This window comes from Cervus canadensis, chromosome 10, assembly GCF_019320065.1.
Source record: "Cervus canadensis isolate Bull #8, Minnesota chromosome 10, ASM1932006v1, whole genome shotgun sequence".
NCBI lineage: Eukaryota > Metazoa > Chordata > Mammalia > Artiodactyla > Cervidae > Cervus > Cervus canadensis.
In genome coordinates, this window is record NC_057395.1 from 45,417,572 (window position 1) to 45,440,616 (window position 23,045).

Here is a 23,045-nt window from a genome sequence, read left to right on the forward strand (position 1 = left end):
TTTCTAGTTACCAGATCAAGAACAATAGATGTACTTGCTTCAGGACATGAAGACTGTGTTTTCAATGAAGATGGATTGGATGAATACCCAGCAGATATTGAAATGCACGTTACCTAAAAAGAGCTCCTTGAATGCTTGTTTGAGAATCTGAGCACTTCTTATACATTATTATCAACTCCTTCTATAAAAGATGATGTTTATTGATGTACCACTTTATTCCTGTTGTGATCTGATCACACTTATCCTCTGATTGTGACAGGACTTCAAGTTCCCTCAAACTCTGAGATCTGGTAAGTACAAGAATACAAAGATGAAGAACAGGTGGTGGTTCTGAGACATGGAGGGGAGGGAACAGAAGCAGGAACTGGGGAACGTGACCAAAGCACCTGGGCCACCATTACTTGGAGCTTACTATCATCCTGTTTACACAGTTACTATGGTTTGGTATGCACTGTGTAGAAAACTGAAGTCAAAGAGGAACAGAAGTTGGTACTGGAGGGTGTGGAGAGAATACAAGACAGTGTTTTGTGTGATATTTGTGGAAGAATGTGTTTCCTTTCCTGTGTGTTGTCCGTTCACACAGAGACTGTGACAGTTTCTACCATGTCCATGTCTGCTGGTTGGGGAACCCTAGGACTAGTTCAAGGTATAAATCCAAATGCTCTTAGAAAATGATTTGAATTCAGTAGGGAAGAGAAATAGCGGTAGCCAAGACAAACTCAAAAGACTGAGGAAATAAAAACACTTTACATTACTCATCACTAGGCAGGGATAATCAAAAGTTTAATTATGGACATATTAAGGATTAAAAAGTAAAGAACACCAAGCCAAGCAATTTGAAATAAGGTTTTTAGGGTGTTTCCAGGAATTTCCGCGCTATTCAGCTTTATCAGAAATAAGATTTGCAAAGTTTTTTTTTTCCCTTTCTGTGGATTGTCCTCTCAGTCTCTTGATAGTTTCTTTGATACAAAAGTATTCTGAATTTTGACAAAATTTATTTATCTGTCTTTTGCCTGTGCTTATTATGAAACATTAAATCTAATGTACTGAAGCCTTCCCTCTAGCTTTTCTCCTGAGTTTCATATTTGTGTCTTGTATGCTTAGGCCTTTAATGCATTTTGGGGTGTGTGTGTGTGTGTGTGTGTGTGGTGTGTGCAATGAAAGTTAATGGGTAGCTTCTTTATTCTGAATACAGATATGAAGTTTATTCAGCACTGTTTGTTAAAAAGACTGACTTTTCCCTGTAAATGGTCTTTGCAACCTTGTCAGTTATCATATATTATGTTTGTGTTTATTTCTGTATGAGTTCTATTTCACTAGTCTTTATATCTGTCTTTATGCCATTATCCACAGTTTTGATTATAGTAGCTTTGTAGTTAATTATGAAAGCTCAAATTGTGAGAAACCAAATTCTGTTCTCTGTTGTTTCTTTACTTTCTACTTTCCAAGATTTATTTCTTCCTTTTCAAAATTGTTTTGTCTATTCAGGGTCCTTTGTAATTCCAGATGCATTTTAGGGTTAGTTTTTCTACTTCCCCTTCCTCCAAATATTGTTGGCGTATGTAAAGTTCAATTGAATGTGCAGATCACTTTGATTAGTTTTGTCATCTTAATATTAAATCTTTCATTAATGAAACATGGTTGCTGTTCCATATATTTTTGTCTTTACTTCCTTCAGGCAAATTTTGTATTGCTAATTATTCATTTCTTTTGCCTTTTTGGTTATTTCCAAATGCATTATTTTTTCATGTTTTTTTTTCCCAGTGGAATTGCTTTACAGTTTTTCTTTTAAGATTTACATACAAATTTACATTCTTAGTGTATAGAAATGTAACTGACTTTTCTGTTTTGATATTGCATCCTACACCTCTGCTAAAATTATTTATTAGTTGTAACAGTTTTTTGTTTTATCTTTATGGTTTTCTACATAAATGATCATGCCATCTCAGAACAGAGATAATTTTATTACTTTTGAATGCATATTATTGTTTGTTTCTTTTATTACTATAGCTGAAACTGATGATTGTATGTTTACCATGAGTGGTAAAAACTGGTAAAACTTCTATATTACTGATCTTAACCAGAAATGCTTTCAGTCTTTTATCACTGAATCTGATATGAGTTGTGGTTTTTTCATGTATAGGCTTCATTTTTAAAAATTAATGAATTTATTTATTTTACCTTACAACATTGTATTGGTTTTGCCATACATTGACTTGAATCTGCCATGGGTATACATGTGTTCCCCATCCTGAACCCCCCCTCCCAGCTCCCTCCCCATCCCGTCCCTCTGGGCCATCCCAGTGCACCAGCCCCAAGCACCCTGTCTCCTGCATCAAATCTGGACTGGCGATTTGTTTCACATATGATAATTTGCATGTTTCAATGCCATTCTCCCATATTATCACTCCCTTACCCTCTCCCACAGAGTCCAAAAGACTGTTCAATACATCTGTGTCTCTCTTGCTATCTCGTATACAGGGTCATCATTACCATCTTTCTAAATTCCATATGTATGCATTAGTTTTCTGTATTGATGTTTTTCTTTCTGGCTTACTTTACTCTGTATAATAGGCTCCAGTTTCATCCACCTCATTAGAACTGATTCAAATGAATTCTTTTTAATGGCTGAGTAGTATTCCATTGTGTATCTGTACCACAGCTTTCTTATCCATTCATCTGCTGATGGACATCTAGGTTGTTTCCATGCCCTGGCTATTATAAACAGTGCTGCGATGAACATTGGGGTACACGTGTCTCTTTCAATTCTGGTTTCCTCGGTGTGTATGCCCAGGAGGGGGATTCCTGGGTCATATGGCAGTTCTATTTCCAGTTTTTTAAGGAATCTCCACACTGTTCTCCATAGAGGCTGTACTAGATTGCATTCCCACCAACAGTGTAAGAGGGTTCCCTTTTCTCCACACCCTCTCAAACATTTATTGCTTGTAGACTTTTGGATAGCAGCCATTCTGACTGGCACGTAATGGTACCTCATTGAGGTTTTCATTTGCATTTCTCTGATAATGAGTGATGTTGAGCATCTTTTCATGTGTTTGTTAGCCATCTGTATGTCTTATTTGGAGAAATGTCTGTTTAGTTCTTTGGCCCATTTTTTGATTGGGTCATTTATTTTTCTGGAATTGAGCTGCAGGTGTTGCTTGTGTATTTTTGAGATTAATTCTTTGTTGCTTCATTTACTATTATTTTCTCCCATTCTGAAGGCTGTCTTTTCACCTTGCTTATAGTTTCCTTTGTTGTGCAAAAGCTTTTAAGTTTCATTAGGTCCCATTTGCTTATTTTTGCTTTTATTTCCAATACACTGGGAGGTGGGTATTAGAGGATCCTGCTGTGGTTTATGTCAGAGTGTTTTGCCCATGTTTTCCTTTAGGAGTTTTATAGTTTCTGGTCTTACATTTATATCTATAATGCATTTTAAGTTTATTTTTGTGTATGGTGTTAGAAAGTGTTCCAGTTTCATTCTTTTACAAGTGGTTGACCAGTTTTCCCAGCACCACTTGTTAAAGAGATTGTCTTTTCTCCATTGTATATTTTTGTCTCCTTTGTCAAAGGTAAGGTGTCCATAGGTTCGTGGATTTATCTCTGGGCTTTCTATTCTGTTCCATTGGTCTATATTTCTGTCTTTGTGCCAGTACCACCCTGTCTTGATGACTGTGGCTTTGTAGTAGAGACTGAAGTCAGGCAGGTTGATTCCTCCAGTTCCATTCTTCTTTCTCAAGATTGCTTTGGCTATTCGAGATTTTTTGTATTTCCATTCGAAGTGTGAAATTCCTTGTTCTAGTTCTGTGAAAAATACCGTTGGTAGCCTGATAGGGATTGCATTGAATCTATAGATTGCTTTGTGTCATATACTCATTTTCACTATATTAATTCTTCTGATCAATGAACACAGTATATTTCTCCATCTATTTGTGTCCTCTTTGATTTCTTTCATCAGTGTTTTATGGTTTTCTATATATAGGTCTTTTGTTTCTTTAGGTAGGTATATTCCTAAGTATTTTATTCTTTTCGTTGCAATGGTGAATGAGATTGTCTCCTTAATTTCTCTTTCTGTTTTCACATTGTTAGTTTATAGGAATGCAAGGGATTTCTGTGTGTTAATGTTATATCCTTCAACTTTACAATATTCATTGATTAGCTCTAGCAATTTTCGGGTGGCGTCTTTAGGGTTTTCTATGTAGAGGATCATGTCATCTGTGAACAGTGAGAGTTTTACTTCTTCTTTTCAAATCTGGATTCCTTTTATTTATTTTTCTGCTCTGATTGCTGTGGCCAAAACTTCCAAAACTATATTGAATAGTAGTGGTGAGAGTGGGCACCCTTGTCTTGTTCCTGACTTTAGGGGAAATGCTTTCAATTTTTCACCATTGAGGATAATGTTTGCTGAGGGTTTGTCATATATAGCTTTTATTATGTTGAGGTATGTTCCTTCTATTCCTGCTTTCTGGAGGGTTTTTATCATAAATGGATGTTGAATTTTGTCAGAGGCTTTCTCTGCATCTATTGAGATAATTGTATGGTTTTTATTTTTCAATTTGTTAAAGTAGTGTATTACATTGATTGATTTGTGGATATTGAAGGATCCTTGCATCCCTGGGATAAAACCCACTTGGTCATGATGTATGATCTTTTTAATATGTTGTTGGATTCTGTTTGCTAGAATTTTGTTAAAGATTTTTGCATCTATGTTCATCAGTGATATTGGCCTATGGTTTTCTTTTTTTTGTGGCATCTTTGCCAGGTTTAGGTATTAAGGTGATGGCGGCCTGACAGAATGAGTTTGTAAGTTTCCCTTCCTCTGCAGTTTTCTGCAATTTTCTGGAAGAGTTTGACTAGGATAGGTGTTAGTTGTTCTCTAAATTTTTGGCAGAATTTAGCTGTGAAGCCGTCTGGTCCTGGGCTTTTGTTTGTTGGAAGATTTCCGATTACAGTTTCAATTTCTATGCTTGTGATGGGTCTGTTGAGATTTTCTATTTCTTCCTGGTTCAATTTTGGAAAGTTGTACTTTTCTAAGAATTTGTCTATTTCTTCCAAGTTGTCCATTTTATTTGCATATAGTTGCTGATAATAATCTCTTATGATCCTTTGTATTTCTGTGTAGTCTGTTGTGATCTCTCCATTTTCATTTCTAATTTTGCTGATTTGATTTTTTTCTCCCTTTGTTTCTTGATGAGTCTGGCTAATGTTTCATCAAGTTTATTTACCTTCTCAGAGAACCAGCTTTCAGATTTGTTGATTTTTGCTATGGTCTCTTTTGCTTCTTTTGCATTTATTTCTGCCCTAATTTTTGAGATTTCTTTCCTTCTACTAACTCTGGGGTTCATAATTTCTTCCTTTTCAAGTTGTTTTAGGTGTAGAGTAAGATTATTTATTTGATTTTTCCTTGTTTCTTAAGATAAGCCTGTATTGCTATGAACCTTCCCCTTAGCACTGCTTTTACAGTGTTCCATAGGTTTTGGATTATTGTTTTTTCATTTTCATTTGTTTCTATGCATATTTGGACTTCTTCTGTGATTTGTTGGTTATTAAGCAGCGTGTTGTTCAGCCTCCTTATGTTGGAATTTTTAATAGTTTTTCTCCTGTAATTGTCATATAATCTTACTGCATTGTGGTCAGAAAAGATGCTTGGAATGATTTCAATTTTTTTGAATTTACCAAGGCTAGATTTATGACCCAGGATGTGGTCTATCCTGGAGAAGGTTCTGTGTGTGCTTGAGAAAAAGGTGAAATTCATTGTTTTGGGGTGAAATGTCCTATAGATATCAATTAGGTCTAAGTGGTCTATTGCATCATTTAAAGTTTGTGTTTCCTTGTTAATTTTCTGTTTACTCACACATAGGTGTGAGTAGAGTATTAAAGTCTCCCACTATTACTGTGTTATTGTTAATTTTTCCTTTCATACTTGTTAGCATTTGTCTTACATATTGTGGTGCTCCTATGTTGGGTGCATATATATTTATGATTGTTATATCTTCTTCTTGGATTGATCCTTTGATCATTATGTACTGTCCGCCTTGGTCTCTTTTCACAACCTTTGTTTTAAAGTCACTTTATCTCATATGAGTTTTGCTACTCCTGCTTTCTTTTGGTCTCTATTTGCATGGAATATCTTTTTCCAGCACTTCACTTTCAGTCTGTATGTGTCCCTTGTTTCGAGGTGGGTCTCTTGTAGACAACATATATAGGGGTCTTGTTTTTGTATCCATTCAGCCAGACTTTGTCTTTTGGCTGGGGCATTCAACCCATTTACACTTAAGGTAATTATTGATAAGTATGATCCTGTTGCCATTTACTTTATTGTTTTGGGTTCGAGTTTATACACCCTTTCTTTGTTTCCTGTCTAGAGAAGATCCTTTAGCATTTGTTGAAGAGCTGGTTTGGTGGTGCTGAATTCTCTCAACTTTTGCTTGTATGTAAAGCTTTTGATTTCTCCTTCATATTTGAATGAGATCCTTGCTGGGTACAGTAATCTGGGTTGTAGGTTATTTTCTTTCATGACTTTAAGTATGTCCTGCCATTCCCTTCTGGCCTGAAGAGTTTCTATTGAAAGATTAGCTGTTATGCTTATGGGAATTCCCTTGTGTGTTATTTCTTGTTTTTCCCTTGCTGCTTTTAATATTTGTTCTTTGTGTTTGATCTTTGTTAATTTGATTAATATGTGTCTTGGGGTGTTTCACCTTGGGTTTATTCTGTTTGGGACTCTCTGGGTTTCTTGGATTTGGGTGATTATTTCCTTCCCCATTTTAGGGAAGTTTTCAACTATTATCTCCTCAAGTATTTTCTCATGGCCTTTCTTTTGTCCTCTTCTTCTGGGACTCCTATGATTCAAATGTTGGAGCATTTAACATTGTCCCAGAGGTCTCTGAGGTTGTCCTCACTTCTTTTAATTCTTTTTTCTTTTTTCCTCTCTGTTCCATTAATTTCCACCATTCTATCTTCTACCTCACTTGTCCTATCTTCTGCCTCTGTCATTCTACTGTTGGTTCCCTCCAGAGTGCTTTTGATCTCATTTATTGCAATGTTCATTATATATTGACTTTTTTATTTCTTTTAGGTCTTTGTTAAACCTTTCTTGCATCTTCTCGATCCTTGTCTCCAGGCTATTTATCTGTAACTCCAATTTGATTTCAAGATTTTGGATCATTTTCACTATCGTTATTTGAAATTCTTAATCAGGTAGTTTTCCTATCTCTTCCTCTTCTGTTTGGTTTAGTGGGCATTTATCCTGTTCCTTTACCTGCTGGGTATTTCTCTGCCTTTTCACCTTGTTTATATTGCTGTGTTTCTGGTGGCCTTTCCGTATTCTGGCAGTTGGTGTTTCCGCTTTATTGTGGAGTTTCCTCGCTGTGGGTGGGGTTGGACGGGTGGCTTCTCAAGGTTTTCTGGTTAGGGAAGATTGTGTCGGCGTTCTGGTGGGTGGAGCTGGATTTCTTCTCTCTGGAGTTCAGTGAAGTGTCCAGTAATAAGTTTTGAGATGTCAGTGGGTTTGGTGTGACTTTGGTCAGTCTGTATATTGAGGCTCAGGGTTATGTTCCTGTGTTGCTGGAGAATTTTCATGGTATGTCTTGCTCTGGAGCTTGTTGGCCCTCAGGTGGTGCTAGGTTTCAGTGTAGGTATGGAGGTGTTTGATGAGCTGCTATCATTTAATGTTCCCTGGATTCTGGAGTTCTCTGGTATTCTCAGGATTTGGACTTAGGCCTCCTGCCTCTGGTTTTCAGTCTTATTTTTACAGTATCCTCAAGACTTCTGCATCTATACAGCACCAATGATAAAACATCTAGGTTAATGATGAAAAGTTTCTCCACAGTGAGGGACACCCAGAGAGGTACACAGAGTTACATGGAGAAGAGAAGATGGGAGAGGGAGTCAGAGGTGACCAGGAGGAGCAGAGTGGGTATCAAATGGCGAGAGAGCAAGCTAGCCAGTAATCACTTCCCTATGTGCTCTCCACAGTCTGGACCCCTCAGAGATGTTCATGGAGTTACAAAGAGAGAGGAGGGAGGAAGGAGACAGAGGTGGCCAAGAGGATAAAAGGGGGAATCAAAAGGAGAGAGACAGATCCAGCCAGTAATCAATTCCCTAAGTGTTCTCCACAGCCCAGAACACACAAAGAGATTCACTGAGTTGGGTAGAGAAGAAAGGGGAGCCGGGGGAGATAAAGATGACCTGGTGGAGAAAAAGGAGTGTCAAAAGGGGGAGAGAACAATCAGGTCAGTGATCCCGCTCCCAAGTGAAAATGGGTACTGAAGATTGGGTTCTTAAAGGTACGAAGTTGATAACAAATACCAGAAAGCAAAGATCAAAAATCTTGGGTAGAGGTTAGATTCCCAAAAATACAATATTAAAAAAAGAAGAAAAATTAAAAACAAACAAAAAACAAAATCACAGAAATTATAAAATATATATATATATGAAGTTTGTTTTAGAAATATGGTCTTTTTATTTTTGCAAGGTAATAGTAGGTTATAAAAATGAAATTTAAAGGAGTAATGGGAACTTAAAAATAAAAAAATAGAATAAAATTTTTTTTTAATTTTTTTCATTTAAAAAATGGTAATAGTAAAAGTATATCCAAGAATTTCTTTGGAGCTGTTGCAGACAGTGTGGGGTCAGTTCATCTTCAGATAGTTCCTTTGTCCGGCTTGTACTTCTCAAGGTCTACAGGCCCCTTCCTTTGTAGTCTGTGCTAACTACAGGGTTTTAATCTACTGCACCTGTCATTTCCAAAGCGGTTCCCTCTGTTTATTTTAGCTTCTGTTTGCTGGTCTCTTCAGAGTCTAATTTCTGCCCTGCCACAGGGGGCTCAGTGGTGGTCACTTTTTTTTTTTTTTTTTTAGGCTCACTTGTTCAGTCCTGCTTTGGAAGGGAGGAACACTGTGAACAAATATCACTGGCGTGTGCTCACAGTGATTCAGCCACACTGAGGTTCCCCCACTAACGGCATGTGTGCTTTCCCAGTCTACACTGCTCAGATTCTAGGTTGTTCTGCCAAGAACTGTCTGATGCGGGCCCTGGTTCACGCACTTCCCACGTCTAAGCTGCTCAAATTCAGGTTCTCGGGTACTCCACAAAGGTGCAGGTTTGGTTGGGCCTGCGTTTTGCACCCATCCCAGGTCCGAGCAGCTCAGGTGACCAGGTCCTTGGCGTGTGTAGTCGCCCCCAGTTGAAGGCTGCGGCTTATGCCCTCCCCCATTCTAGCCACTCAGTTTTCTGGGTATACAATGGGCACACCTTCTTAGGTGTGCCATTTGTCTATTCTGGGGAGCTGGTCTCTAGCTGCAATCCTCCCTGCGGATGTCAATCATCTGGAATCCCAAGAAGTCTTGGTTAGCAGAGAAGCCTGCTTGCAGTTTGGTATAGGATGCCTCTCTGGGGCCGCAATTGCCCCCTTCCAGCCTGCCTGTCTCCAGCGGGGCATGGGCTGGTCTGCAGCCAGCTAGCTCTGCTCAGTCCTTTGTTCTGTGAGCATGCCCGGCGGTGTCTTAGGTTAGGGCTTTTCACGGGATTGTGGTATAGCTATCCCACAGTGTGGGTTGCTATCTCAAGCTAGTTCCCTCAAATTGCCCTCAGGGTATTCAGGCCCTGTCCTTACCCAAAGCCATGCAGCCCGCTCCTCGCTGTCCCTCTCCCGCTTGCTACTGGGGGATGAGAGCGTCTGGGCTGCTTCTCCACTGGGAGTTGCTGTTAGGCAGGTAATCTGTGGGTTTTAATTATTTATTTATTTTTCCTCCCAGTTATTTTGCCCTCTGAGATTCCAAGGCTTGCCACAGACCCGCCGGAGAGACTGTTTGCTGGTGTTTAGAAACTTCTTTTTAAAGACTGCTTCCCTGGTGTCTCAGAGGGCGAAGCGTCTGCCTGCAATGAGGGAGACCAGGGATCAATCCCTGGGTTGGGAAGATCCCCTGGAGAAGGAAATGGCAACCCACTCCAGTACTCTTGCCTGGAAAATCCCGTGGATGGAGGAGACTGGTAGGCTACAGTCCATGGGGCTGCAAAGAGTTGGACACGACTGAGCGACTTCACTTTCACTTTCCCAGGATCGATCTGTCTCTATCTCTTTTGTCTCTCTTTTTATCTTTTATATTTTGTCCTACCGCCTTTTTTTTTTTTTCCCCAGTGGGTTTTGTCATACATTGATATGAATCAGCCATGGATTTACATGTATTCCCAATCCCGATCCCTCCTCCCACCTCCCTCTCCACCCGATTCCTCTGGGTCTTCCCAGTGCACCAGGCCGGAGCACTTGTCTCATACATCCCACCTGGGCTGGTGATCTGTTTCACCATAGATAGTATACATGCTGTTCTTTTGAAATATCCCACCCTCACATTCTCCCACAAAGTTCAAAAGTCTGTTCTGTATTTCTGTGTCTCTTTTTCTGTTTTGCATATAGGGTTATCGTTATCACCTTTCTAAATTCCGTATATATGTGTTAGTATGCTGTAATGTTCATTCATTTGAACCAGTCCTAATGAGATGGATGAAGCTGGAGCCTACCGCCTTTTGAAGACAATAGGCTGCCTTTCTGGGTGCCTGTTGTCCTCTGCCAGCATTCAGAAGTTGTTCTGTGGAATTTGCTCGGTGTTCAAATGTTCTGTCGATGAATTTGTGGTGGAGAAAGTGGTCTCCCCGTCCTATTCCTCTGCCATCTATGTATAGGCTTCATTATGTTGAGAAAGCTTCTTTCTATTTCTGGTTTATTGAATTTTTTTTTAATCATAAAAGGATATTGAGTTGTGTCACAGTCTTTGTTCCACATCACTTGTTATTATCATGTGACTTTTCCCCCTGCTTTTTGTTAATGTAGTGTATTGCCATTACTAAAATAAATATGTACACAGCTGTTGCCCAGGAAAGAGTCTCATTTGGTCATGATGTATAATTTTTAGTATGCTCCTGAATTCAATTTTCCCATATTTTATTGAGAAATTTTGTGGCAATCATCATCTGAAACATCTGTCTGTAGTTGACTTTTCTGTAGTATCTTTGTCAGGTACTGGTCTCTGGCTAATGCTGGCTTTGATAGAATGTGTTGGAAAGTATTCCTTCCTCTTGAATATTTTTTGGAGAATTTAAGAATGATTGCTGTTAATTCTGCTATAAATGCTTGGCAGAATTTACTAGTGTGGTCGTCTGGCTCGGGTTTCTCTTTCTTGAGAGTTTCCTAATTACTGATTCAATCTGCTTGGTAGAAATAAGTCTACTCAGGCTTTCTGTTCCTTCAGGATTTTGTCTTCACAGACTGTGTGTCTCTAGAAAATTTCCATTTCAGCTAGATTATTCAGTGTGTTGGCATAGATTTGTTCGAGCATCTCTTTCTATTTCCTCATTGGTCTTTTGTCTAGTTGTTTTATCGATTATTGAAAGTAGATATTAATGTCTCCAACTAGTGCTTTAGTGGTATTTGTTTTTCCCTTCAACTCTAACTATCTTGGCTTCATCTATTTTGGAATTCTGATGTTTGGCCCATCTATGTTTGTAATTTCTCTATATTCTTGGTGGATTCGCCATTTATCAGTGTAGAATATCCTTCTTTGTCTTGTCACAACTTTTATTTTAAAACCTTTAAATTTTCTGATATACAGAGAAGAATTATACAAAGAAAGATCTTCATGGCCCAGATAACCATGATGGTGTGATCCCTCACCTAGAACCAGATAGCCTGAAATGTGAAGTCAAGCAGGCCTTAGGAAGCATCACTATGAACAAAGCTAGTGAAGGTGATGGAATTCCACTTGAGCTACTTCAAATCTTAAAAGATAATGCTGTTAAAGTGCTTCACTCAATATGCCAGCAAATTTGGAAAACTCAGCAGTGGCCACAGGACTGGAAAAACTCAGTTTTCATTCCAATCCCAAAGAAGGGCAATGCCAAAGAACATTCAAACTACCACACAAGTGCACTTATCTCACATGCTAGCAAAGTAACGCTCATAATTCTCCAAGCCAAGCTTCAATAGTATGTGAAACGTGAACTTCCAGGTCTTCAAGCTGGATTTAGAAAAGGCAGAGGAACCAGAGATCAAATTGCCAACATCCAATTTGATCATCAAAAAAGCAGGAGAATTTCATCAAAACATCTACTTCTGCTTTATTGATAACGCCAAAACCTTTGACTGTGAAGATAACAACAAACTGTGGAAAATTATACAAGAGATGGGAATACAAGACCACCTTACCTGCCACCTGAAAAATCTACGTGCAGATCAAGAAACAACAGATAGAACCGGACATGGAACAATGGACTGGTTCCAAATTGGGAAAGGAGTACGTCAACACTGTATAATGTCACCCTGCTTATTTAACTTATATGCAGAATATATCATGTGAAATGCCAGGCTGGATGAAACACAAGCTGGAAACAAGACTGCCAGTAGAAATATCAATAATCTCAGATATGCAGATGACACCACCCTTATGGCAGAAAGTGAAGAAGACCTAAAGAGTCTCTTGATGAAAGTGAAAGAGGAGAGTGAAAAAGCTGGCTTAAAACTCAATATTAAAAAGGGTAAGATCATGACATCCAGTCCCATCACTTCATAGTAAATAGATGGGAAACAATGGAAACAGTGAGAGACTTTATTTTCTTGGGCTCCCAAATCACCACAGATGGTGACTGCCAGCCATGAAATTAAAAGACACTTGCTCCTTGGAAGAAAAGCTATGGCCAACCTAAGTAGCATATTACAAAGCAGAGACATTACTTTGCCAACAAAGGTCTGCCTAATCAAAGCTCTGATTTTTCCAGTAGTCATGTATAGATGTGAGTTACTATAAAGAAAGCTGAGTGCCAAAGAATTGATGCTGTTGAGCTGTGATGTTGGAGAAGACTCTTAGAGTCCCTTGGATCCAACCAGGCCATCCTAAAGGAGATCAGTCCTGAATATTCATTGGAAAGACTGATGCTGAAGCTGAAACTCCAATACTTTGTCCACCTGATGCAAAGAATTGACTCTTTGGAAAGGACCCTGATGCTTGAAAAGATTGAAGGCAGGAGGAGAAGGGGACTACAGAGGAAGAGATCATTGTTGGATGACATCATCAACTCAATGGACTTGAGTTTGAGAAAGCTTTGGGAGTTGGTGGTGGACAGAGAAGCCTGGCATGTTGCAGTTCATGGGGTCGCAGAGTCAGACACGACTGAGCGACTGAACTGAACTGAGTGTGGTCACACCAGCTCTCTTTTAGTTACTGTGTACATAGAATGTCTTTGGTCACTTTTTCCTTTCAAAGAAGGTTTGTCCTTAGATTTACAGTAAATCACTTATAATGACAGAAATGCTATATATTTTTTAAAAATCTATTCTGACAAAATATACTATTTGAATATGGAGTTTAATTTATTTACATTAAAAGTAATAACTGATAGGAAAATACTTTGTCTTTTTATATTTTTTGGTGTGACTTAGTTCCTTATTTCCTCCATTACCACTTTCCTTTATGTTCAGATGATTTTTCATAGTGACAGCTTTGATTCTCATCTCTTTTATATTTATGTTCCATATACTCTATTTTAGTTTCTTTGTTGTTACCATAGGACTTACATATAACATTGTTAAGTTACAATAATATATTTTGAAAAGACTAGAGAAACACAGTGAGAACTTCAACAAAGAGCTAGAAAATATAAAAAAGACTCAACGAGAGCTGAATAACACAATAAATGAAATAAAAGTACTTTTGAAAGAGTTAACAACAGGTTAGCTGATACAGAATAATGCGTAAGCAACCTAGAAGACAGAATAATGGAAATCACTCAGAACAGTAAAAAAAAAATCAATTTTTCACAAGCGTGGTCTCCTGGGACAAGATCAAGTGTAGTAATATTCACATAGCAGTAGTCCTAGGAGAAGAGTAAGAGAAAGGCACAGAAAAGTGCATTTGATGAAATTATGACAGAGAATTTCCCAAACCTAAAGAAAGGAAAAGACATCCAGGTGCCAGAAATACAGAGAGTCCCAAACAAATGAAACCGAGGAGACCCACACCAAGACTTACAGCTGCCAAATATTAAAGAGAAAATTTCAAAGGGAGCAAGAGAAAAACTGAGTCTCATGTAAGGGAATCCCCACAAGGCTCTCAATTGATTTGCAGCTGAAATATTGTAGGCCAGAATGGAGTTACATAATATATTCAGAATACTGAAAGGATAAAAATATCTACAACCAAGGACTTTCTACCCAGTAATATTGTCATGCAGAATTGAAGAAGAGACAAAGAGTGTCCTAGAGAAGCACAGCTGAGATCCTCACTAAACTGACCCTACAGTAAATGGTGAGTGTCAGCCTCTCAGTCACGTCAGACTCTTTGCAAGCCACCCCATGGACTGTAGCCCGCCAGGCTCCTCTGTCCATGGGATTTCCCAGGCAAGAATACTGGAGTGGGTTGCCATTTGCTTTTCCAGGGGATTTTCCCAACTCAGGTATCAAACCCAGGCCTCCTTCATTGCAGGCAGATTCTTTACCAACTGAGCTATAAGGGAAACCCAGGTCTTTCAGAGTGAGCATGAACTTAAATGACATCTGTTTTAAATAGATAGATACAGTTATGAAGGACAGTCTTTTCAACTACCAGTGATGGGAAAACTAGGTATCCACATGCAAAAAGAAGTTGGGAGTTGACCTTATAGAAAAAGCAACTCCAAATGCTTCTGAGATCTAGACATACAATATACAAGTATGAAATTTGCAGATGAAAACCTCTGGAAAAAGTTTCTCATCATTGGATATGGTCACAACTTGGGGGATTTGACACCAAAAGTACAGGCAATAAAAGGAAAAATTATTATTAGTCTTTATCCAAACTCAAAACTGTTTCACACTGAAACAAATTACCAGAGGGGGGAAAGACAAACCACAGGATGGAAAAAAAAGTCATTGCAAATCATATTTGTGGTAAAGCTGAATAGAATAACATTTTCTGTCAACACTTTACCACACATTGTCTTTGTCCAACTGACAGACATTGCATGGTATCCCTTAGTCATTTTTGTTTACTATTTCCATAATATTATTCCTGGTTATGCCTCCCTATTGATACAACATTGAGATTTTTTTATATTTAATCACTATAATTGAGTTTATCTTGAATACCACCTCTTCTCTCTTAAACTCAGAACGTTTTCTATAGTGTTTGGATTTATGCCTTGAACTAATCCTTGAACTAATCTTCGGCCATCTAGGGTTTGGAGTTGAGGTTCTTGCAGATCTCCTTTGGGTCCCCCTGGGTTCACAGCAGCTATGGGGTCATGACCTCCTGGGGTCATCCCAGGGCTGCAGTGCCCAGTGCATGGTGTGCACGGGTCTCTCCAGGGAGGACCTCTGAGCCCCTGTCCCCCCATTTCATCTGGGGCCCTCCTGGGGGCTCAGTCCTGACCTGATGGCTTCTCTTCCCTTCCCACCCAGCTCTGTGAGGACAGTTCTGTACAGCCTTGGAGTGGACGAGGCTTCCTGTTGGTGTCATGTGTTTTCAGGAGATGTGACCCTGATGTGCTTCTGGGGGAGCTGAGCTCAGCGTCTTCTTGCCCACCTGGAGCTCCTCCCCAGGACAGCTTGTGACACTCACTGTTCGCTAACTGTGGCTCTTGTGACTGTTCTGGAAGAGTCAGTGCCGATTTATTATCTTCCTTTCCTGGACCATGGTTTCCTTTTTCTTTTTTTCTTTCTTTCTCCTTCCTTCCTTCTTTTCTTTCTGTCGTGTGTGTGTGTGTGTGTGTGTGTGTGTGTGTGTGTGTGTTCCTGTGTGTGTCTGTGCATTCATCATTGGGTACTGAAACAACAGGCAACTACTCACTCTTGGTTGATTTCCTCCATGTCATGACTGGACTTCACTAGTTAACTTGGCTGGCTCCTTGCCTGGGATCAGTCCAAAGGAAAGCTAAGGGCTGCTCAATTTATTTCTGAGTCAACATCTTACCTGGCCCATGGGTGGCTGTTTTATTCCCATGAATATATGGCTGTTTTTGAATGCCCTATGTCCCCCAAATCCACAGGTCAGTTCTACTCAGGGTTTTACATAGTCTAGTCTAGGTCTCCACCCTTAATCTTTTGTCCCTGGTCCCACATATGTATAGTCCCCCTGCAGCTGTAATGAGACATGACAGCTGCTCTTCAGTTCAAGCTTGTTTAGGTAAAGCAAACATTCATCTTCCGGCTATCCCCAAGTAGGTTGGAACATTGCGTTAAGGTTTTCTGTGATCACTCTGGTTTGAGGGAGCTGAGCCGCTGCTCTTTAAAGATCAAGATTGCACTGCCCCAGGCAGGAGGAGGGTACAGGTGAGTAAAACCACTGCGAAATGTCCTTTCATCCTCTTCTGGATTTTTCATAATTATGTGTTCACTTTGTTGCCATAGATTTTGTTTGACTGTTCTCTAGCGCTCATATGACATTTTTCATCTGGGTTCTGATTGTTTTCTCTTGTTTCTAAGGGAGAATTCAATACATCCTAGCCCACCATTTTGCTCACGTCACTCTGTTAAATTTTATTTGGTTTCACAACTTTTCACTATATCAGTGCCCCACAATTTCCCTTACTCATCCCAAAGTTGTTACAATTTAACTTGCTTACAAGTTTTTCTTTCATGGGTAAGGTTGAGCAAAATAGCAAAGTATATAAAATATGTATAATTTACACTATGATAGCTTTCTAGAAGTTATATAACTAAGTTCAAAGTATAAACCCTCTAAGAGTCTGTTTGCACACTGCACATGGTATCCCAAAACTGGCTAGAATGTGTGGTTTTGGTGTCCTTTTCAGGATTTCACCACCGTCAGGTCTGTAAAGCAAAATAATTTTGCTGGTGGGAAAAATAAAAGACAAATTTATTTTCATTTGAAGTTTTCATTCTTTATGAAGGGATAAGATTTTTTAAAATGTTTATTAATCATTCCTTTAAATTGTGTGATTCTCTTTGTGTATTTGTACCATAAGATTCAACTTCATAATTAGAAAAATGAAAAAAGATTGCTATGTGGAAGTTTCTAGTCTAATATACAGTTAATGCTTGTTCAGCCAACCTCATTGAAATGTATCTTAAGATTATACTGATAAAAAAGCCCAAGCAAGTTAACTGGCTTTAATTCTCTTCTCACTCCACGGGAACTGATGTAATCATGCTCCTCCTACAATGTATCTCCTAACATTGGACAGTGCAGCTGGGGCGTTACCTTCCTATTATTTATAACCTGTGAAGGCAGAAGAAAAAAATCAGAGTCTGCTTACTCAGAGGAGCAACAGGCAATGGAAACCCAATGTCAGAGGGTGAAGCTTAGTGATGGCCACTTCATTCCTATCCTGGGATTTGGAACCTATGCACCTAAGGAGGTAAGAGTAGTGGTTTAGGGTTGAGATATAAATAGTAGTGGATGTGACATGAGAGGAAGGGGACTTGGGTTGTCAAGCACTGAACTCCTGTGTGACTCTGGGAGGATCGCGTGGCTCCACTAACCAGGCTAGTGAAACGGGAGAGAGCATCCAGTCTCCACTCCGCATCAGGGTCTGAGGCTGTGCTCACCTGCAGATTTCTCTGGGTTCCCCTCCAGTTTCTGTCTCTTTCCCAGCTTGGCAGAAGAGGTGAGACTCGGCTGTCAAAAACACTGACTGTCAGCTGCTTTGCTTTGAGGAGCATTGTAATGGTGGGGTTTCTCTGTATGTTTCATTAATTCCAGAACATTTTCTTTCTTCCAAAAACATGACCCAGAGAAGTATTTCAGGTGGAAGGTCCTGAAGATGAGGTGACTAAAAACTAATTGGAGACATTGCTTTTCTACTGTGAGATACCTGCTCAGTGCCAGGCAAGAAACACTCCAGTGTTTTGCCCTGTACTTCTGTTTCTGCTTGGAAACTTCTCCTAATGGAAAGTATAGCTTCATTAGAGGGGATAAGCTACATTCTTTCAGGCAAGGTTTCAATAGTAGCATTTGTATTTTATTCTTACTATACTCTTCAGTCCTTGTGCATAAGAGGGCCTAGTGGACAAGACTCTAGACTGGAAGCCAGAAAATTGGCTGTCCATCTTGTCCTTAAGAGTATGTGGTTGTGACAAGGAACTGGTCCTTAAACTTTAAGTCCTGCTGTTTTCATCTACAAACAGAAGGAAATATTCAGAAATACTTTGGAGATAGAAGACAGTGCTTGTTTACTTTGTATAGCAATGTGGAGTGAGGGTAGGGAAAGGTTCAGGCTATTATTGAAGCTCACCAGTTCATTACTCAAGGAAAACCGGGACTAGAGCCAAAAGAGGGCCATTAGACCAAGGATTTACCTCCTTGAAAAAGGAAAGATTCTAAGTCACATAAAAACAAATGGAATATTATTCAGCCTTTATAAAAGAAGTTATCCTTTTTTGCCTTTTGCAACACCATGGAGGAACCTGGAGAATATTAAACTAAGTGAAGTAAGCCAGAAGTAGGAAGACAAATACTGCCTGATTTCTTTGTTTGTGGAATCTAAACAAGTGAAACTCAGAAGCAGAGAGTAGAGGAATGGTGACCAGAAACTGAGTACATGCTGGGGAAAATGGCAAGATAATGGTCAATGATACAGACCTCCAGTTATAAGTTGTGAGATGTAATGTAGAGCATGGTAAATATAGTTTAAAAATGGATTCTATTCATGAGATTTGCTAAGAGACCTGATATTAAGTATTCTCCCCACAGCCAAAAGTTATCCATGTGAGGTGACAGATCTGTTATTAGCATGATTGTGTTAATCATTAACAATGGATACTTACATGAGAACATCGCTTTGTACAACTTGAATAGATACAGATTTTTAATTGGTGTATTCTATGTGGCTTCACTGGTAGGCAGAGGTCCCAGAAGCTTTCACCTGGTCTCTTGATGCTTTTCAGCTCAGTTCAGTCACTCAGTAGTGTCCAACTATTTGCGACCCCATGGACTGCAGCTTGCCAGGCTTCCCTGTCCATCACCAACTCCTGGAGCTTGCTCAAACTCACGTCCATCAAGTCAGTGATGCCATCCAACCATCTCATCCTCTGTTGTCCCCTTCTCCTCCTACCTTGAATCTTTCCCAGGAACAGGGGCTTTTCCAATGAGTCGGTTCTTCACATCAGGTGGCCAAAATATTGGAGTTTCAGCTTCAACATCAGTCCTTCCAATGAATATTCAGAACTGATTTTCTTTAGGTTGGACTGGTTTGATCTCCTTGCAGTCCAAGGGTCTCAAGAGTCTTCTCCAATACCACAGTTCAAAAGCATCAATTCTTTGGCACTCAGCTTTATTTATAGTCCAAATCTCACATCCATACATGACTACCGGAAAACCGGAACTTTGATTAGACAGACCTTTGCTGGCAAAGTAATATCTCTGCTTTTTATTATGCTACTTAGGTTGGCTTCTTCTTCCAAGAAGCAAGCATTTTTTAATTTCATGGTGCAATCACCATCTGCAGTGATTTTGAAGCCCAAGAAAATAAAGTCTGTCACTGTTTCCATTGTTTCTCCATCTATTTGCCATGCAGTGATGAGATCAGATGCCATTATCTTAGTTTTTTGAATGTTGAGTTTTAAGCCAGCTTTTTCATTCTCCTCTTTCACTTTCATCAAGAGGCTCTTTAGTCCCATTAATTTCTGCCATAAGGGTGGTATCATCTGCATGTCTGAAGTTACTGATATTTCTCCAGGCAATCTTGATTCTAGCTTGTGCTTCACTCAGGCCAGCATTTTGCATGATGTACTGCGCATATGTTACATAAGCAGGGTGACAATATACAGCCTTGACGTACTCCTTTCTTTATGCTTTTACCAGGTACTTTATACCTTTGTGGATTTTGCTTCAAGCATCTCATGGTATAAATTGTATCCATGACTACAACTTTATGCTAAGTCTTACACTTTTTTCCAGAAAATCACTGAATCTGGAGTTTTTCCTGGGGTCGTCTGATACCTGTGATCAACCACTGAACCCCTGGGATTGAAGGGTTCCTGGTCATCCATTTAATCACTGACCAGGAACATTCAGGAAAACTGTCATGGATTCATCACCACACATGCAGAATGAACCAGAAGCACAAAGAAAAGTTGACTCTTGGGAAGATCAAATCTTGTGGCTCAGCAATTTCTTAATCATGTGGATTTTCAATTCCTACCTTTGTTGCTTATGTAGGTTCCTAAGAGAGAAGCTCTGGAGGTTACCAAATTCGCTATAGAGGTTGGGTTCCGCCACATTGACTGTGCTTATGCGTACAAAAATGAAGAGTATGTTGGCCAGGCCATTCGAAGCAAGATTGCCGATGGCACTGTGAAGAGAGAAGACATATTCTACACTTCAAAGGTGCTTTGTGTGTTATGTGTGTGCACATGTGCACAACTAGTTGTATGCAGGTGACAATTATGTAATAAGATCAGTAATAAGGTGAATGTTGTTTATTGATACAGCTTTCTTTCCACACATATTTATTTCCTCCTCCCCTGGCCAAAAATAGAAAGTGACAGCAACTCTTTTCACTGCCATGTTCAAATTTTAAAGTCACTTTCCTTCTCTGAGCCTAGATCAGACAAGTGTGATTTACTATGGTCTAAGGATTATACAGAAGTGTGAATAGATTATAGCTTTCCTTATCATCTGAGTGAGTTTCTCAAATTTCTTCACATTCTGAATTTCAGTTCTCAACTCCAAGAGTAAGAGAGAACATTAGGAGAGGCACTTTGTATATTACACAAGATCTAGCCAAAGTGTCTTGAATTATGTTCTTCTCATGTTAATACGCTCAAATTACTTTTTTTCCTACAGTTGTGTAAACAAAATGCTAATTAATTCTGAGAGGACTGATTGATTGAATTAGACTAAGTTTGTGCTTTTACGCTCTATCAAACACAATTCAGATGATAAGCATGGTAATTATTTTATAATGTTATTTATCTTGATTAATTTCATTCTATTATGAATTATATACTGATGATATGTTCAGTCAAATAATAAAGTTTGCATGGGTGGGTTAGATAAAAAATGGAACTCTAGAAAAAAAGGAGCATTTTTCCCAGTGGTCATCCATGTCTAACCAATAAAAATGTTTAATCATTAAATGAAACAAGACAAACAAAATTACCTACTGCCTTCATTTAACGTAACATCTATTATTTAATCTCTGCAGCTTTGGACCACATCCCTTCAACCAGAGTTGGTCCAATCAGCCTTGGAAAAGTCACTGAAAAGCCTTCAGCTGGACTATGTTGATCTCTATCTAATTCATACTCCAGTGGCTCTGAAGGTTGGCAATTTGTGTGATCACCTCTATCTCATTTCATGTGTCACAATGTCTGTCATCTTCCATGGATGGTTGGCTTAAGATTTTTCATAGTACTCTTTTTCATAATACTTCACTACTTGAGTACTTAAGATTTTTCATAGTAGATTTTTTTCATGGTACTTAACTACTTAAGATTTTTCATAGTACTTAAGTATTTTTCATAGTACAGTGTAGGATGTACTCTACAGAGGAAAGTTGAGTTGCAGGACTTTTAGAAATAGCTCCATTTTTCTATTACTTATCATGACATTACTCTTGGTTTACTTTATTTTCACTGAACATTTTCGATTGGTGACAAATATGGCCTTGGGGCCTCAAAGCTCATGGTCATGAACATTTGAGAGCATGTCTGGATCTTCCACATTCCATATCAACCTAAGGAGAGCCTTGCTGGTTCATATGCCTGCCCTAGGGCACCTGATGCTCAAAGGGAAAAGGAAGTCTGATATTTAGCCCAGATCAAGTTTGCAATTTTAATGCCAGAAGTAAGACATAACTTACAGTCACTCCCAGCACAATAGAGGCATTTTGCAAGAGGAAAGTAAAAGAGGCAGAAAAAAAATTGAAATAAATCATTGACAGTCCCCATTAGAATGTAGGAAAATTGTATTCATCAAAATGCAAGTGAAAGAGATTAGTGGAAAATTGCCTTCTAAACACATTGCTCAAAACTCCATTTGTAAAGCAGTTTGCAAATATTAGTATCTAGAGTGTTGTAAACCTACCTCAAAGAGGTTTGATGCCCAGGTCCTAGACATGCCTGGCTGTCTGGCTAAGTGTGGGGAAACTGTTTTGTAACATCTCTAGAACGACTGCTTCTATTCCAGCCAGGGGAACAAATTTTGCCAACTGATGAAGATGGAAAACTGATGCTTGACTCAGTGGATCTCTGTCACACGTGGGAAGTGAGTCCAAGGAGGAGAGAACCAGGGGAGGAGCCAGGAGAGAGGGAACCGCCTTCATTTCTTACACTTGTGAGAATGGGCTGTGGACCATCAAATCCAGCTGTTCATGAATCTAAGGGCTGGGATGCTAGGGTTGTGGAGAGGAAACTATTGCTGAAATGTTCACAGAGAACAGTGGAGGAGAATTTGGGATGGTAGCATAGGCATCTATTTCTTTCCATGTATTATGTCTTTTGCAGGGTTTTTCTAACTGTAATTCTTCTTGGGTCATGAACTTCTTCCACTTTTTTCTTCCTTTTAAACAATGCTAATTTTTGACAAGAGACACTTTTTTAACAATTTTTTTTCAGCCATTAATCTTCTTTTATTGCCCATTCCAAGTGACTGTTCATGACTGTTCACCACCCCTCCCTCCCAGGCCCTGGAGAAGTGTAAGGACGCAGGGCTGACCAAGTCCATCGGGGTGTCCAACTTCAACCACAAGCAACTGGAGAAGATCCTGAACAAGCCGGGGCTCAAGTACAAGCCCGTCTGCAACCAGGTGAACAGTCTTGACTCCTCTCCCTCCTGCTCTTCAGAACCTCCTTCTTGCACTGGAGCCAGATGTCTGTCTGTCCTTCCCCCCTGTTCATCTGACCTTTGTGGACAGAGGATTTTAGAGAGCAGAGCCTCTGTCTGGACAGTGTGAATAGAATCCATAACAGTATCTTTGACTGATAAAGTCTGGGTGGAGAAGGCGGGGAGGGCTTCCTGCTAAATTGTGGGTAGGAACTGAGGAAAGTGAAAGGGAGTTAGACTCAACACCCAGAACTTAGAGGAAGGGGTTTTCCCCTGAGCTTAAAGCATGACCAGAAA

General features: G+C 39.4%; 1 protein-coding gene across 4 annotated transcripts in view; it reads left to right on the top strand.

The window, feature by feature from the left end:
• Window positions 1-23,045, top strand: part of LOC122448454 (prostaglandin F synthase 1-like) — a 36,866-nt gene that overhangs the window by 4,491 nt on the left and 9,330 nt on the right. Inside the window, exons 2-7 of one of the 4 annotated variants that reach the window (XM_043479765.1) lie at window positions 16,184-16,291; window positions 17,167-17,340; window positions 20,142-20,309; window positions 21,130-21,246; window positions 22,113-22,259; window positions 22,609-22,731. In XM_043479765.1, coding sequence (XP_043335700.1) covers window positions 17,257-17,340; window positions 20,142-20,309; window positions 21,130-21,246; window positions 22,113-22,259; window positions 22,609-22,731 — 639 coding nt within the window. In that variant the 5' untranslated portion in view covers window positions 16,184-16,291; window positions 17,167-17,256. Of the gene's footprint in view, window positions 1-16,180; window positions 16,292-17,166; window positions 17,341-20,141; window positions 20,310-21,129; window positions 21,247-22,112; window positions 22,260-22,608; window positions 22,732-23,045 lie in introns of all 4 variants that reach the window. The other 3 variants (XM_043479764.1, XM_043479766.1, XM_043479767.1) reach the window with 3 other exon arrangements.